At 38.0% G+C, this 15,565-nt stretch overlaps 1 protein-coding gene across 1 annotated transcript; it reads right to left on the bottom strand.

Annotated features, from left to right (window-relative positions):
• Positions 1-1,502: 1,502 nt before the first annotated feature.
• fpgs (folylpolyglutamate synthase) lies at positions 1,503-15,143 on the bottom strand. Its single transcript, XM_074690235.1, has 15 exons — positions 14,957-15,143; positions 12,679-12,807; positions 12,481-12,534; positions 12,291-12,355; positions 11,253-11,367; positions 10,512-10,589; positions 10,372-10,433; positions 7,525-7,627; positions 7,066-7,143; positions 6,829-6,979; positions 6,375-6,458; positions 5,845-5,995; positions 5,670-5,745; positions 3,636-3,702; positions 1,503-2,596 (listed from the first exon to the last, which is right to left on the bottom strand). Exons 1-15 carry the CDS (start codon positions 15,101-15,103, stop codon positions 2,220-2,222), a joined length of 1,737 nt encoding a protein of 578 aa, XP_074546336.1. The 5' UTR covers positions 15,104-15,143; the 3' UTR covers positions 1,503-2,219.
• Between the last annotated feature and the right edge of the window lie 422 nt (positions 15,144-15,565).

The following is a 15,565-nucleotide window of genomic DNA, read 5'->3' as shown; positions in this document are numbered from 1 at the left end:
CTACCAATTCTTTCTTAAACCGATATGCATCACAATGCTTTAATACAAGACACAAAACAAAATATACTGGATGCAAAGACTTTTCAACATTTTTTTTTTTAACAGTCATTGGTCATTCTCAACATAGGAATTTAAAATGTTTTGCTTGGTTTTCTTTTTGAATTGAAATAATGATAAACAGTCTTTTTGATCTGGGTCCAACTTGTTCCAAATATTAACCCCAGCAACAGAAATACAGTGCTGTTTTATGTTTGTTCTTACAATCTGTTTTTATTAAATATTTCACCTCCTCGGAAGTTAAAGACCATATCTCTCTTTTGAAACAATCCCTGGATATGAACAGGTAACTTAGTGTATTGAATAAAAATGTATATTATAAATCTTTATTCAGCCAGTTTATATTCATATAATATATATGTATATAATCATACAGCGCTGGATGCCTTCTGTGGCTTCCTTTGAGGAAGAGTCCAGCTCCAGAGCCTTCTGGTAAGCATCCATAGCCTTTGAATAATCTTTCATGGCCTCCAAGGCAGCTAAACCATGATTTAGTCTACAAGGTTTAAAAGTTTACAATCAAACAGTCATTTCTGTAAATTCTGAAGTGTTTGTTTTGACCAAACTGCTGTTAAACATCCAAACACTTATAGTTGAAATAAAAATTAACTTCAGTAATTTTAAATGTACTCATTTTTGTCTTTAACTGAAAACATTACCAGTCTTATCCCACAGTGGAGCATGCAGGTTATTATTTAACACCGGTATTGGATCAGGATCAGTGTTAAGCCCAGGTATCGGGATCAGTGCATCCCTAGTAAACACCAAAACTACTACAACTACTACTGCTACTACTAGTGGACTCCCTCCTTTTATGTTTCTCTTCCTGTTTTTGATCCAAAAAAACAGACAAAACTTACTTTTTTGATCGAGTTCATCTATAATTTTCATATCTGCGCATCCCTAATTATTTTCAACTGATGAGACATGAATAGAGATAAAGATTGAAATACTGAAACCAGAAATTATTTATTCATTTATGGTCAAACCTAAAATTGTGACAGAAAACTCATTTAGAGTTAGTTATAACAGTGATCATCAAAGACATTGTTTTTCTATAAGCATATCTATCCATATGTGAACATGTGAGAAGAGCAGTGTCCTTTTGTATTGTGTAAGGTGCACTGCTCTTTTGCTGCCGCACTCACCACTGTGTTGTAGAATTACAACATACTCAAAAAAATTTGAGGGTTGTGTGAGTTTGTGGCCTGATACCATCAAACAGCTCAGCAGGATTAAACAATCGAGCCTATTGATCATGTGAATGTGGTCTTTAAAAAGAAATTGTGCATTTAGTTTTCAGGATACCTAAATCTGATGTCATTTTGCCACTGTAGCAAACACTACTTTCATACACCACCATTTTTTAACAATCACACATCTTACATTCCAACAGACAGCAATAATTTATAACACCAGACAGTGTGAATTTAAATAACAGACCTTTTAATAATTATTTTAATTTCAGTGTAAACCTGATTACACAGAAGTTGATGACACTTAGATAGACTCATCTATTGCTAACATTAGTGTTGGAATATTTATACACATATACATATAATGACTATGCCCTGTGTATGAAACTGTTGACATTTTGGCAAAATAAAAAGTAGAAACTGTGCAAAATGTCTTTCATTAAAAAAAGACTGACAGATAATGTTCAGGTGACCAAAGGATCAAATTTAAGAAGCCTGTGGAGCACTTTCTAATTCCTTTTAAAATCTGCAGTTTGTGTTTTTCTGGTGTGTAATGATGTCACCTCCACGACTCTGGTTCAACCAGGTGGTCTCAGTGACCACTGACACACCTTTCCAGTGTATCCGTCTGTACCTTGTGTAGTTCATGTAAACGTATTTGGCTTCAAGTTTAAGACTCATACTCCAGCTCCACAAACGTGCAGTTGTCTGTAAGGCTCGGGGTGAAGGAAGGATAGTTTCTGAGTGATGTAAAGCTGCCTTGGTCCAGACTGCTGGAGTCAGCCACAGTGGAAAAGCTAGCAAGACAACAACCTTGATGCAGCCAAATCTGCTCAGGTTAAAACAGAGTCTCTCTTCTAAAAGCTCCCCCAACATACAGCTATCTTTTTCACTCCCAGGAAACGTGGACAGCAGAAGAGCCCTCCTAGCATACACATCTGTTTATTCTAGCCTGACTTGATCCTTCTACTTAGAGGAAGATGGGTCGAGGTGCTTCAGTGCTCCACCAACCAGGTGGAGGCTTCCTGTGATGAGGACGTGGATCTCTGCTGCATCACAGAGCGGAGCAGCTTTGGCCTTGACGCTTGGTTTTACAGGCAGGACAGTCTTAGCTGGGTCTGTCAGCACTGAGTCCCTGCCTTGGGTGATCCACTGGAGGGCACTGAGGATGCAGGGGAAGACCAAGGTGTCCGCTTTGCTCCCGGGGACCAGCGACAGACTGTCTTCGATGAGCAGCTGAGTTCCTCTGTTATCCCCTGCACTTTTATGGAGGCGCCAGCTCCTCTCATTGTCCAAGCAGCGAGTCAACATGTTTTCCACAGAGACGTTAAAGTTCTGCTGATCTGCAAAGCATGGGAATAACACTTTTGTTAAAGATCCGCACCTATGCACTTTGAAGTAACCCAGTTTATTCTTAAAGATGCTATGAGGAGGATCCATTTTGATTGGACTGCCTCGCCACCTTCTCGTGTGAAATTCCTGCAGTAGTAGCCGGCTATATGTAGCGCTACCAACAGCCCAGTGCACCGACGTATCTGCAGGCTAATGTGACAGTAAGTTAACACTGTCAGTTTGTAAGTAGTTTAGTAGCTGTCTATATTTAGTGCAGCTGGCAGTTCGGTGCTCTACGACATGTCTGTTATATGTAACGTCAGTGAATTCTGGTTAAGTCCTGCCAGTCATCTACCAAGCAGAGCTAACGTAACCTCACTCTTCATTTCATTGATAGACTCTCAAGTTTAAACAGACCACTGTAGAATAACTGCTGACTGTGGGTTGGAATGAACATTATCACAAACAGTTTAGCTCCTATGTTAGCCTTTAGCTCATGCTCTGTCACTTTCCCGTTTAGCTTTCTTCTGCTCTTCTGTCCTTTTTCTGTCTGACAGTTAGGCTCCTGTGCCCATCATCACTACAATATTAATCCTAGAAATCGTTTTAAGCAGAGAAAATCACAGATTTCTCTTCTCATTATAAAACTTGGTGCTGTCATAGAGACCTGGAAGTGCAATAAATCAATCTGGTCCTGCTCAACCCAAAACTAAGAAGTAGTGTTTTGAAATAATCTGTAACTTGTAATATTCTAATTTTTTAAGTGTGGATAACAATCAGGCAAATATCTAGAACGGAGACTTTTACAAGATCACTCAGAAATTCCCCACAGCCTCTTTAAGCTTTAGAGATGAGACTCCCTGACAAAACTTTAACTTGTGCTAAAATTTAGCATTTTCACTGCCTAAATGCCAGTTACTTTTCCATTTTGATAAAATAACAAGCAAGAAAACTTGATTTTATTTTGAAAGATGACAAAAGGTCCTTCTGTCAGTCTGTAAAAGTAAAAACTTTGTTTTGTAGTGAAAACAACAAACTCAATCACCTCACCTGCATTACAAGAAGTGATGGCTTCAGTGATGTTTGGGCAAAACACGGCAAAGTCAAAATGACAAGGCTGAAAAGAAACACAAACAAAAAAATAATTAGTGCCTGCTTAGATACACTGAAGTCAGCTGAACAGGGATGTCTTCAAAGCAGGTCATGTGGTGGCATATAGCTTGTTCAGACAGACTTGCGTAAACTAAGTTAAAACTAATCCTTGATTTTAGCTCTGACAGACATTTGGAATAGAAGTTTATAATAATTTTTGGGAAGCCATGCTGTAGAGTCTTCCAATAAGACTACATTTTTCCGGTGTGAGGGGAAGAACTTCTCAGACGCACGCTTTAGTAGTAATGGAAATCAAAACTGAAAAAAACAATACCATTGTCCTTTGAGCTTTGGATGCCTTGACCTGTTTATCATTCACCCAAAAATTAAACCAATAATAATAATTATAATAATAAAACAAATAACCAAAACGTTCACCACCCGTTACAACAAGTGTGGTTGAAAAACTGTATACCTCCCATTCCACACACACCAGGCTCATTAACTCAGGCTTCTTAAATCTCTCTCAAACACCACCTAGTGGCAGAACAAAAAATTGCGTTCTTGAACACACAACAAACAAAAAGAAACCAAGAAGAAAACAAAACTTAATTATGGCTCCAACACATGCCTTCAGGATCATGCAGTTTCTCTAAAGATGTAAGGCTTTCTTTACAGGAGCCTTGAAGGATGGCTGAACAAACGCGTCATCCAGCACAAATAATGTAACTGTACGTGGAGAACATGTCATGAACCTCCAACCCTGAAACATTTTTTATCTAAGATTGTAGTTTTGTTTGTGAGCTTACCTGAAAAGTTTCAGAGTTTCATCTAAAAAAACACTGCACTTTGTTTAATGAGTCTGTATTTTGTGTAGTCTTTCTTAAGGTAAATGAATCTTTTTTGGAATTTGACCAAAAGGTATGTTTCTTGATTTGTTTTTATTTTATAAATTACATTTCTACCAAATACTTTTCCATTCCATAAAATGCAAAATGTTTGTGAAACCTATGAGAAGTGTTTTTGTGTTTACACAAAAGTTGAGTGTTCTGTGAAATTTTTCTGCATTTCATGAAACTGATTTTGGATGGAAGAATTTTTCTGTGTTTTTTGAAGTGTTTAAGGTATTTCAGGTAATTATTTATTACAAATATTTTTTCATGTATTTAAGTGTTTTGCAAAATATTCTCTCAATTGATGATGTTTCAGTGTTTTATAGAATATTTATATAATTTTTGAAACTGAGATTTTTGTGATAAGAACCATTTTTTGTTTTGGCTGAATAATAAATATATAAATCAATATTTATGTGGTCGATTAGATTTTAAATGAAATGTTGTTTTTTTTTTGTATTTCATGTCATATGTGTGCAGTTTACCTTAAGGGCCACCATACTGTCTTGTACCAGCCGTTGTTGCCACTCAGTTAATGACCTTTACAGAGGATGGGCTCGCCTAAGCTAGTGCTGACAGTTTTGAAGTACAGATAAACTTACTGCACACAACTATTTCCCATATCCACAGGTCACCTGACATAAATGGAGTTTAGTGATTCAAACAAACCAGAACTCTACAAGATTTGTTTACAAAACACTAGACCATTTTAATCTTAAAACAGGGTTCTGATCCACAAAGAGAGATAAGGGATAAAAATAAATGTTGCTACACTGCTCTGCCAGGACATGTGACATTATGCTCATGCAGCTAGTTTGCTTCCTAGAGTGCCATGTCCTGGGTAAAACACTGTAATACAACAAAACACCTTTGCTCCATGCAAAGTATGCAGATCACCCTTTTCTGATTACAGGAGTTAAAGTGTATCTTGTAGACAAAATTCTACAGTAGTTCTACAGTTTAAATTTACCTCAAATATCTTTAAAATATAATTTATTATTATTATTTTTCTATTTTTATTATTATTATTATCATTGCATGATGAATAAAGCAACAAAAATGAAAGAAGCCAGGTAAAATAAAAAGTGTTTGCACTCACTTGCAGGAGTTTAAGCATGGCTGCCGAGTCTCGCTCCCCTGTGGAGTTAAACAGCAAAACTCTGGCCACAGGTCCACTAGAACAAAAACATGTAGGTTTTACATAAACCATCTGCCAAAGGCTTTATTAAAGTAACATCGTGCTGAACACTATGTTGTTTGAGACTGATGTTCACCTCGCACTCCTTTCATGCTGAGCTGCAATCTCTCTGAACCATGCGATGCAGGCTTGCATACTGCGCATGGTGTGAGCTCCATCCAGGAAGTAGGTGACTTCTCCGTGTTTTAGGGTCTGGTTTCTTCCTGGCCATTCAGTATCTGCCAGTCCTAAGGAGATCACAAAGAGCCCATCTGGATGACTTCTGATCGGTTGGTTTATGTTTTTTTCCCCTTCATTTCTGACTTAAAGATGTCACAACCACCCGTAGCGTCATTCTTCAAGCCTAAATGTGTTTTTGTGCAACAAAATTAGAAAACAGTAGAAGAACCTGGCAGCTCTACATAAATTAAATACAAGCCTTGCAAGTTCTTGGCTGATGGACAGCTAGCTCTTATTTCTAGTCACAGCTTTTATTGTTCGTGGATGACCTTTCATGGTTCCTGGATCTGCCCATCCTTTTATTTGATCTCTAATATGCTGTATCCGCGTGCTGTATCAGTGATCTTTGTTCTTGTATTGTATAAATATTAATTTTATGTCCCTCACCTTTCACCATGATGGGGCTGGGCTTGAAAGGAGTCACCTCAGATACACCTGTGTTCTCAGAGGCTTTGACAGGAAAGCTTTCGTCTGTTGAGAGAAGACAGCTTGAGTTAATGTTCAGTTTATGCTGAAGTCAGATTTATTCATGGCCAGAATGCTCCCAGGATTGAGCACCGGTTAACTAAAGATAAGGTCATTATACTTTTTGGCACATACAAGAGGAAACATTACTTTATTGACTGATATAACTTGCAGGTCTTTAATTTATATAAAACTTTTACAGCAAATCTAGCTGGACTGAGTTAAAAGGAATAAGCTGATTTAATCTTTTATCTGAGTGGGACATCTTCATGTTTATCCTTTTATTACATGGAGTCCTGCGGTGATTTTAACAGACTGCCTATGTGAGGAAAAAGTCTAAGGCCCACATGTGGTGACGTTGGCATTTCCGTCTCACCAGGCAGACATCTTCTCTGCAGCCACGTGTGACTCAGCTGGAGAGCCAGGGAGGCGTTGGAGCGCTGGTGCTGCCCGGCCAAACCCAGGCGTAGAGGGTCAGAGAGGTCTGCCTGATAGCCCTCCAAATCTGGACACACCCAGAGAGGACACTACAACAAAGGAGTACATTTGGATTACTTACAAATAATAGATTTCATTTCACTCAGACTGAAAACACAAAACACTGGGGACTCACTTTTATTTCCTTGGCCCTGTCTCTGAGCACAGCCATTGCATCTTCTGGCTGTCTGACAGTGAAGGCAGGAACCCCCGGCTAAAAAAGGAAGACAAATATTTAACACACAGACAAAAAAAAAATACAGAGGTTTAGTCGAATGCTTAGAAATTCTCATATCAGCTAAAACAAAATTTCAGACTTCTGAACAGGTGGAAAGAAATTACAGAAACTGAATAATGTAGAGATTTGACATTTCTCTCTGTCCCTCACTGAATGAAGATGCTCAGGTTTCATTAAGTCGCCTGGCTTTACTTTAGCACCTATAGACAACATGATCATCATCAAGAACTACAGACAGAACATCTTCTCTGAGACAAAGTTAAAACACTAACAGTCAAGTCCAAGTTGATCTTAAATATCTTCAATCCGAAATGTTTTCACTGAGTGACCGTTTACTGATGAGTACATCAAACACACCTTGAAGATTCCTCCCTTTTGCCAGGCGATCTTTTGTATTGTGTCTCCAAGAATCTGAGTGTGGTCGATACCCAGTGAGGAGATACCACACACCCACGGCCTCCTGTTGACCCACAGCATAAAGGAGAAACACAACGGTCAAGTTTGATGGATTTGGTGTTTTTCAAATGTTTCAAACCGATGTCCATGTTTCAGAAACTTCCTAAAAACGATCTCATCAGCTTTATCAACTATGGCGATAATGACGTCTGCTCATTTTTGGTAAACAAACCAACGGTAACACATCAGTGTTTACAAAGTTCAGTCCCATTTATGTTACAGTTCATAACTTGACGTAACTAAGAATCGACACATTTCCTTATCACTCTGCATCCTGATAAAAGTAAACACCAAAAAAGTGGGACTGTAAAGAAGGTCTGTGTAGACTAATTCACTGTTTGTAAACAGTTACGGCTGAACCAGCATCTTGGGAACACAAGTGCAGTGGAGTACAATGGTATGTCGAGTGACATGAGGGCGTTAAACACCAAAAAATGCACTTTTTGGTTTGTAGTTTAAGATTACTTATAAGATTGGTTAAACATTTGATAATGTACTGTAGTTCCACTTTGAAAATAAAATATATTTCTGTTAAATTATAGGTTCACTTTTATTTACCCTCTATATATCTGGTCATAACCTCAGCCCAAAACTAAGTTTTTCATTAAATACTGTATAACTTTAGTAGGTCTTACATGTTCATTTAACTAACATTCATGTATCACATGCTGCAGGCATGGGGTGGGCGGGGTTTTGCCTTAATTATTAATCAATAAGTTTTTTTTTCATTACATTGACCTTCAGGACAGGGATAATGTGCCGGTGAGTGTGTTTTATAAGTGTTTAAGAAGGAAAGTGGATTTGTTTAAGCTAATTTTGAGTTTTGTGTGTTTGTACATTCCAGGTTTACAACCTAGTTGTAAAAGAAAAGAAACAAGTTGTGTCCTCCGCCATTCCTGTTTTGAGGCCCTTCCAGAGGGAGTAGATTAAATTGTATAACGTATAGTTCGATAATCTGGACAAGTACAAAAAGTATATGCTGCATTTAGAATATCAGCAGTTCATATTATTTATTTAAGGTCAAACAGGGTACCTGAGGTAGAATATAAAAGACCTATTTAATAACAGCTGCAGACGTTGCTGGTGTTTCAGTGTAGAGCGTGACCCTGTAAACTGGTGACTTATCAGTCAACAATCACAAACATTGTCTGCTGTGGGTCACCAGTTAACACAGTCACTCTTAACTCCAAAACACCAGTAGCTCTGTAATGGTCAGAACAGGATAGAAGTTGACTCAATGGCAAAGTATCGTATCTGACAACTGACCACAGAACAGTCAGAACAACATGAAAACTCCTCCCTCTGTCTTCAGGAACTACCTGTTACAGCTCCAACCATGTTACCTAGCATAGGAAAAAGCTGGTCCACTGATCTATGACCTTAAGAGGTCTTCATGGAGCACCCTGGCTCATACCTGTTCAGGTTTTGATCCATGTTTAATTATGGTTACAGGGCTTGGATTCAACTCTGTATTCATTGTCAGGCTCTTTCTGAGTAATGTCCCGGGGGATTTGAAGAGATGTAACCAGTAAGTTTGGATCACTAGACGACACAGACTAAGAAAGTCCTTCACATGTAATGTAATATGAGACCTTATCCTCATAGTTAGTGCAGTTTGTCCTTTTCTGTTGTATAGATCTAATGTTGTTAATGAACTTGTGGAACCAGGAGGGCTTTTTTAGGACACAGAGTACGCAACATGTCTTTGGACTCTTGCCAAATAACATACATCACTGCCTGCAGTCCCGTTGGGAAAGTGGAACTTTGGACTGAGGCCAAAAACTTCAACAAGGGAATGTTATGTTGGAGGGACAAGCGTTCATTGACCCCATGTTACCAACTGTTTGTACAATTTGCACAACCGTAGGGTGAAGACAGGATTCTCATATTGATGCAGACCTGTGTTTCCATGGGACATCTTGTGTAGGTCGAAGCATTGAAGACACTAATCATTTATGAACAGCCAAACAATCATTTATTCTCAAGTACAAAACAGGTATGTGCTCATTCATTTGACTAAATGGTTAAAGGTCATCACCCCCACCTGCTGGCACCAGAATCACTAATCTGTTAAAGAAGTTGTTCATATTTTTTATCAAAGTAGGACTGAAATGTAAGTCACATTGTGTGTCTAAGCTGTAGTGCCCTCACCTTTCACCAAGGGGCTGCAGCTCTGGTCTATGACTACTGCCATAATGCTACACAGCTCTATAACTTTTGGACAGAGAGCCGTAGTTTTGAAAGAAGTGTTAAGCTTTGGCAGAGGGGGTGGCCACACACACTAATTATCTCTAACATATGATGTAACACATGGTTGCTAACCAACAGGTAAGGTCACACTCAGGTAAGAGCTCTCAGGAACCTGGTCAATGGCTCTGCTAAAAACCATGTGTGCTTTCAGAGAAAAACTGAAAAGTCTTCAAGAATCCTACTTTTCTATTAATTTTTATGTAATTCTGTACAATGTACAAGTTCTCACTCTGTCTTTCTTTTTATTGTTTTATTGTTGTTTTCTTTCTAAAAACAACAATATAAAGAATAAAACACTCATTAATTGTTCCAAGTCTGGACTCTTTTCTGTCAATTTTCTTCATTTGAGACATGTTGAAATTTAAATTCAGTTTATGCGAGGAAATCGCTCACTTATGATCATTACTGCTTCAAGCTAATCTAATCTAACACTGTATTTAAAAACACTTGTTTATGAATGAATGGTCGAGGAACTTAGCTTTCCATCTGGAATCTTACCTTATGATATTTGTGCAGTCAAAAGCTCCTCCAATCCCAACTTCAATCACAGCTAAATCCACCTGGACAAACAACAAAGCCAGTCAGCTTGAAGCCAGGTTAGACTCAAAGTTTAAAGAGCATTTCCTCAGTGAGCTGACCTTCTCCTGGAGAAACACGTGGAAAGCCAAAATAGTGAGGAAACGGAAATACGCAGGCATGCTCCCCCCGTGGGCATCCTGAGGAGGTGGAGAAGAATAAAAGATGTAAAAGTATAATTTTCAGAGCAAAATTTTGGCTTTCCTTTTCATATAAACACCATTTTTATTCACTCAGTGTTTGATGGATGGCATCTAGTTGACTTTACAAGCTGAAACTACAATGATTTTACAGCTTTATGTTGGTCCCACATAAACAGTTTTACAATCCTCTTCTAATGCAGCTAAATTCTTACAAAAAAAAAGTATCAGGTTGTTGCTTTACGTCCTCATGGGGGATACACCAAAACAGTTATCTACGGTGAGTTTTAACTTTCTATGAAAGGAAGCACTTCTCCACAACACTCAGAGTGTTCAGAAAAAGAAGAAGTATCAAATGTCAAAAATAATTCAGGGCACAAAGTGCACACTGACGGTGTATAATCTGTGCTGTCACATGCCGCTCACGCCCCTCCTCACAAGACAGATTCTAAATTAATTTAATTTAATTACAACCCAGTGACACTGATCAAACACTCCTGAACTTTCACTCAGGTTGGAGTAGAAAACTGGACGCACAGCATAAAGCAACAAAGTGTCAGCTGTTACTTTTAAATGATTAGACTGAAGGTTTCTAATCTTTCACACAGTTAAGTTGATTTAAAAAAATAACTTTTTTAAAACTCTCTTTTATGAATGACCCACCTTAGTTTCATCCAAACGACCATAAACCTGCCAGAAATATTTAGTGAAGAGCTCTTTTCCGATCGGCTGTCCATTGATTCGAATCCTCTCTCTGACTTGGACCAAATGAGGTGAACTAAGACAAAGGCAGAGAGATCAACATGTGAATTTAAATTTACCTCATACAAAAAATAAAACACATGCACACATAAATGTGAACAATGGCTAAAATGCCAAACTAAATGTTTAATTTTAAGATTCTAATCTTCAGTTTGTGATGTGAAGGCTTTTAAATCAGATTTGAATAAATGATAAAAATGAAGCAGGATTATCTAAATTTATGCAGAGTGCTTTATCAACGCTGGTTTACAGTAACTAAATACCATAAATACTCTTTGTATATCAAAATAAGATATTTATCATTTCTGACATTTCACACAAATTAACACATCAAACTAAAACCACTGAGTCTTTACAATAAGATGGCAGACACGGTAGACATTTGGGTTAAATATGCTATGAGGAGGATCTGTTCTAATCGGACTGCCTTGCCACCTTCCTGCCCGGAGTCTCGCACACACTGTCGTAAATTATTCGACGTAAGTGTCCAAGTAAACGTTGTAGTAGCTGGCTAAATGTAGTGCTATCGGCAGCCCGGTGCTCCCATGTATCTGTAGTCTAACAAGTTAACACTTTCAGCTTTTAACATGAACAATTTAATTCAAGTTGTTCTTGCGTAGTTTCGCATAATCAATATAAACACTAGAAGCTCATCTGTTCAGCACAGATTTCAGAAAATACTTGAAGACATGTTATTAAGATGAATATTCAAAAATGGTTCAGTGTCTGAGGGTAAATTTTGAATGACCCGAAAATTTACATTTCAGATCGGTGTTTGACTTAGAAAAAAAAGAAACCCAAAGTAGAGGTCTCTTATATTTGGCTAGTTACATCAGGGAAAATGCAAATCCTTGCTAAGAGGCAGAAGCATGGTAACAAGAATTTTATGAACATACTCTACCAATGCACTGCCCAGTCAAGTTTTATTACATGTATTACCTGTAAAATCCAGTGCGGAAGCCATAACTTCTTAAAATCTGCTCAGTGAATGCACACGTGGAGCCCTGGGGCAAAAACACAAACACTTGTAAGATATCAGAACAAACACACACTGAATGTCTGTTTATATGAACTTTGGTCAGATGTTACATAACTAAAGTGAAACCCTCTGTATCATTGGTTAGCTCACCTTGCCCTTTGTTCCCGTCACGTGAATAATGTTGAGATGATCTAACTCCTCGACCTGTGGCACACACACACATTCGATAAGACAACAAGATCTGTCTATCTGAACATCAATCAAAGTCTTTGTAATCTTTGTCGTCTCTTTATTTTTATGTGACAAACATGAAGCTGTGTTCATTGTGAGCTAATGCACCACACTCACTTTGAGACCTGCTCGTTCCAGGAAACCTCTCATGGCCTGGAGCTGCTGCTGAGGGTGACTCCGTTCTCGTCGTACCTGCTCCAGAGCACTGGCGTTTGTCTGCAGAGTATTAAGTGTGCAAACGGCATCCTGCAGAAACAAAGTGTAAACAAAAAAAAATTATGGAAGATTGGCAGAAATATGTCCTAATTAAGTTCTTCCCCCCTAATCAGATAAATTCAATATTAAGAATCTGCTGAAGAGTTTGGACACCAAAAATGTTGATGGTTTGCAAATTATTTACCTTCAACATTTAAATTAAAGTGGTACAAGAACAATATGACGACTGCTGAAGCCGGAAGATTTAATTGATTTATAACAAATTTGGCAGCAATGTTTTCACAGGGACAACAAAACACCAGAAAAGTTGCGTAATACAAAAAGGAAAACATCTCCCAATGTATAACTTGTTAATAATCAACAGAGCTAGGTTCATGACAGGGTATTGAAATGATAGAGGCTGAGTTGTTCAGAAAGAAAGCGGTTTACCACTGTAAGCTACTGAAGAAGTAAATAGTTTCAGACTAATGCTAAAAAAGAAGGGGATTTCACTGATAGGGGCCAAAACTAATACTAGATGGACAAGATATTCAAAAACAATTGTTTGAACACAGTTCACTACTGCATCCACAAATGCAGGTTTGTACTTTTTTTTTTTTTTTTTTTTTACAATTTTTACAATTTTAAAAGAAAAGGGATCAATCGGATACTTCTCTGAACCAGAGCCCATTTAAGATGGACTCAGTGGAAGTGGGGAACCGACCTCTGGTTTGATCAATCAGAAATTTTGCAAGTCCCCAATCCTAAAGGTAATATAGGACACATAATGTCCATGGCATAGTCAGCTTACACATCTATAAAGGCACCATTAATGCTGACTGTAAGGTTCTGGAGCAGCATATACTGCTATACAGGCAATGCATCTTGCAGGTTGGACCAAAAGTAATTCATCAAGACAATGTCAAACCACATTCTGCATGTATTACAGTAGTGTGGCTCTGGAGTAGAAAAGTCAGGGTTCTAGTCCTGACATGTTACCCGTAGAAACATTTGGAGCACTATGAAGCAAAATATACTACACAGGTTATCCTGAAATCATAAATAAGGCAAAAATGAGAAAACATTTCTCTTGCCAAACTCCAGAAATATGTCTATTTGTTTCACAAACACTTAAAGACTGTTAAAAGAAGAGCTGGTGACACACAATGGCAAACATTTCCCTGTACCAACTGTTTAAACTATTTTAAAAAAATAAAATCAGATTTAAATGGGCATATATTTTTTGTAAAGAGCTACCTTATACAGTTTCAACATGATATGTAGTCACTGCACCACTTTCAGTGGAGAAGTTATATGATTTGCAAACCATCAAATTCTGAATTTTAATCAGAATTTACACACTCACCAAACTTTTTGGGAATTGGGGTGCATTTTTTTTTCACACAAAATGTGTCTTTACAGTGCATACTTTCAACAACAACAATATTATCCTTATATTTCAAATAAAAAACAACAGATTTCCTTCCCAAATTTGACCCACTGTGCCACTATTACTTTCATTGAAAGTTGTACTTTTAACAGAATTAATTAAGTTGTCATATCTTGAATTATCTGTACCAGCTCCTTTGACATTTAACCACACCAGTAATTACCATTACCAGTATCATGTGATTATCATTATCATGGGCCATGTATCTAATGTGGAACTGGTGAGATGTGATTTCCTCTCAGCAGTCATTGATCTTCAGTTATCAAGTGACTTTAATGCTGCATTAAAAAACTATTTTCACTGATTTAAACAAAACACAAACCTAAACGTAAAAAATGGTTGAGAACAGAGTTTAAACACTATGTACTACTGGTCCAAGACAAACTCAGACATGGAATCAAAGAGAGGTGTAGACCACGTGTGAGTGTACTAGTTGTACTTTGACGTGGAGCCTGTCAGAGTGGCTGGAACAGATAGCACAGCTGAGCTCTGTCCACCACACACTGTTAACTCTTCATGCCGGCCACTCAGATACTAACATCTGTTTTACCAAAGTACATATTCAGACCCTTTGACATCACCAGCCAGGGTCAAAGTAGTTGCATGCTGTCCTGTCAGCCATGTTTCTACCCATCTCTGAAATGAGTAATCCTTCAGAGTTATTACAAACTTCCCTAACTAGCGCCGGTGGCTAGTTAGCTAGGCTAGCAGCTGATGCAATTAGGCAGAAGAAGCGTTGTAAAGGCTTACCTGGTACTCCATGCCTGGTATCTGGGGAGCTGTTTTAGTGCTGTAAAATCTGACAGAAAGACCCGCCAACCTGCAAGTCCAGTCCCTCTTTCTCAGCCGCGCGGCAAACCCGGAGCCCCGCTGCCACACGCGCGACATGCACACCATGATGATGAGGCGTTGAGCTGTCACAGGAAGCAGCGACCAAATATGGGAGAATACTTTCAACTGCGTAATGACGTCGCGTCACACCCACTTCATTGTAAAAAGTGAATTAAAACAATGTAAACGGATGAATAGATAAGTAATAATGAAATTGATATATTTTACATTTATGCATTTTTTAAGAACTGTCTAGTTCCGACAGTTCTGTTAATGATATTAATCCAGTTACAATAAACATGAACTATTCTATACAACAAACCATTAGGACAACCACTAATTCTGTAAAAAAGGGAAAAACATAAAAATCTTTCCTTTTCTATTCTTGGCAAAGAAAATAACGTACAAAATTATTTTTTCAAAAGGAAGGTTTTTGACAGTGATCTGTTGTACACCAGCCACTGTGTTGCCGATCAAACATACAATACATTCTTTTCAAGAGAAAAATAATATTAGTTAAGATAACTT

The sequence above is a fragment of the Halichoeres trimaculatus genome, unplaced genomic scaffold (assembly GCF_033239565.1).
Source record: "Halichoeres trimaculatus isolate MK-OKI-2021-1 unplaced genomic scaffold, fHalTri1.1 fHalTri1_scaffold_16, whole genome shotgun sequence".
NCBI classification, from domain to species: Eukaryota; Metazoa; Chordata; class Actinopteri; order Labriformes; family Labridae; genus Halichoeres; species Halichoeres trimaculatus.
The sequence above is the reverse complement of the archived record's forward strand: the minus strand, read 5'-3'. Positions and strand labels throughout refer to the sequence as shown.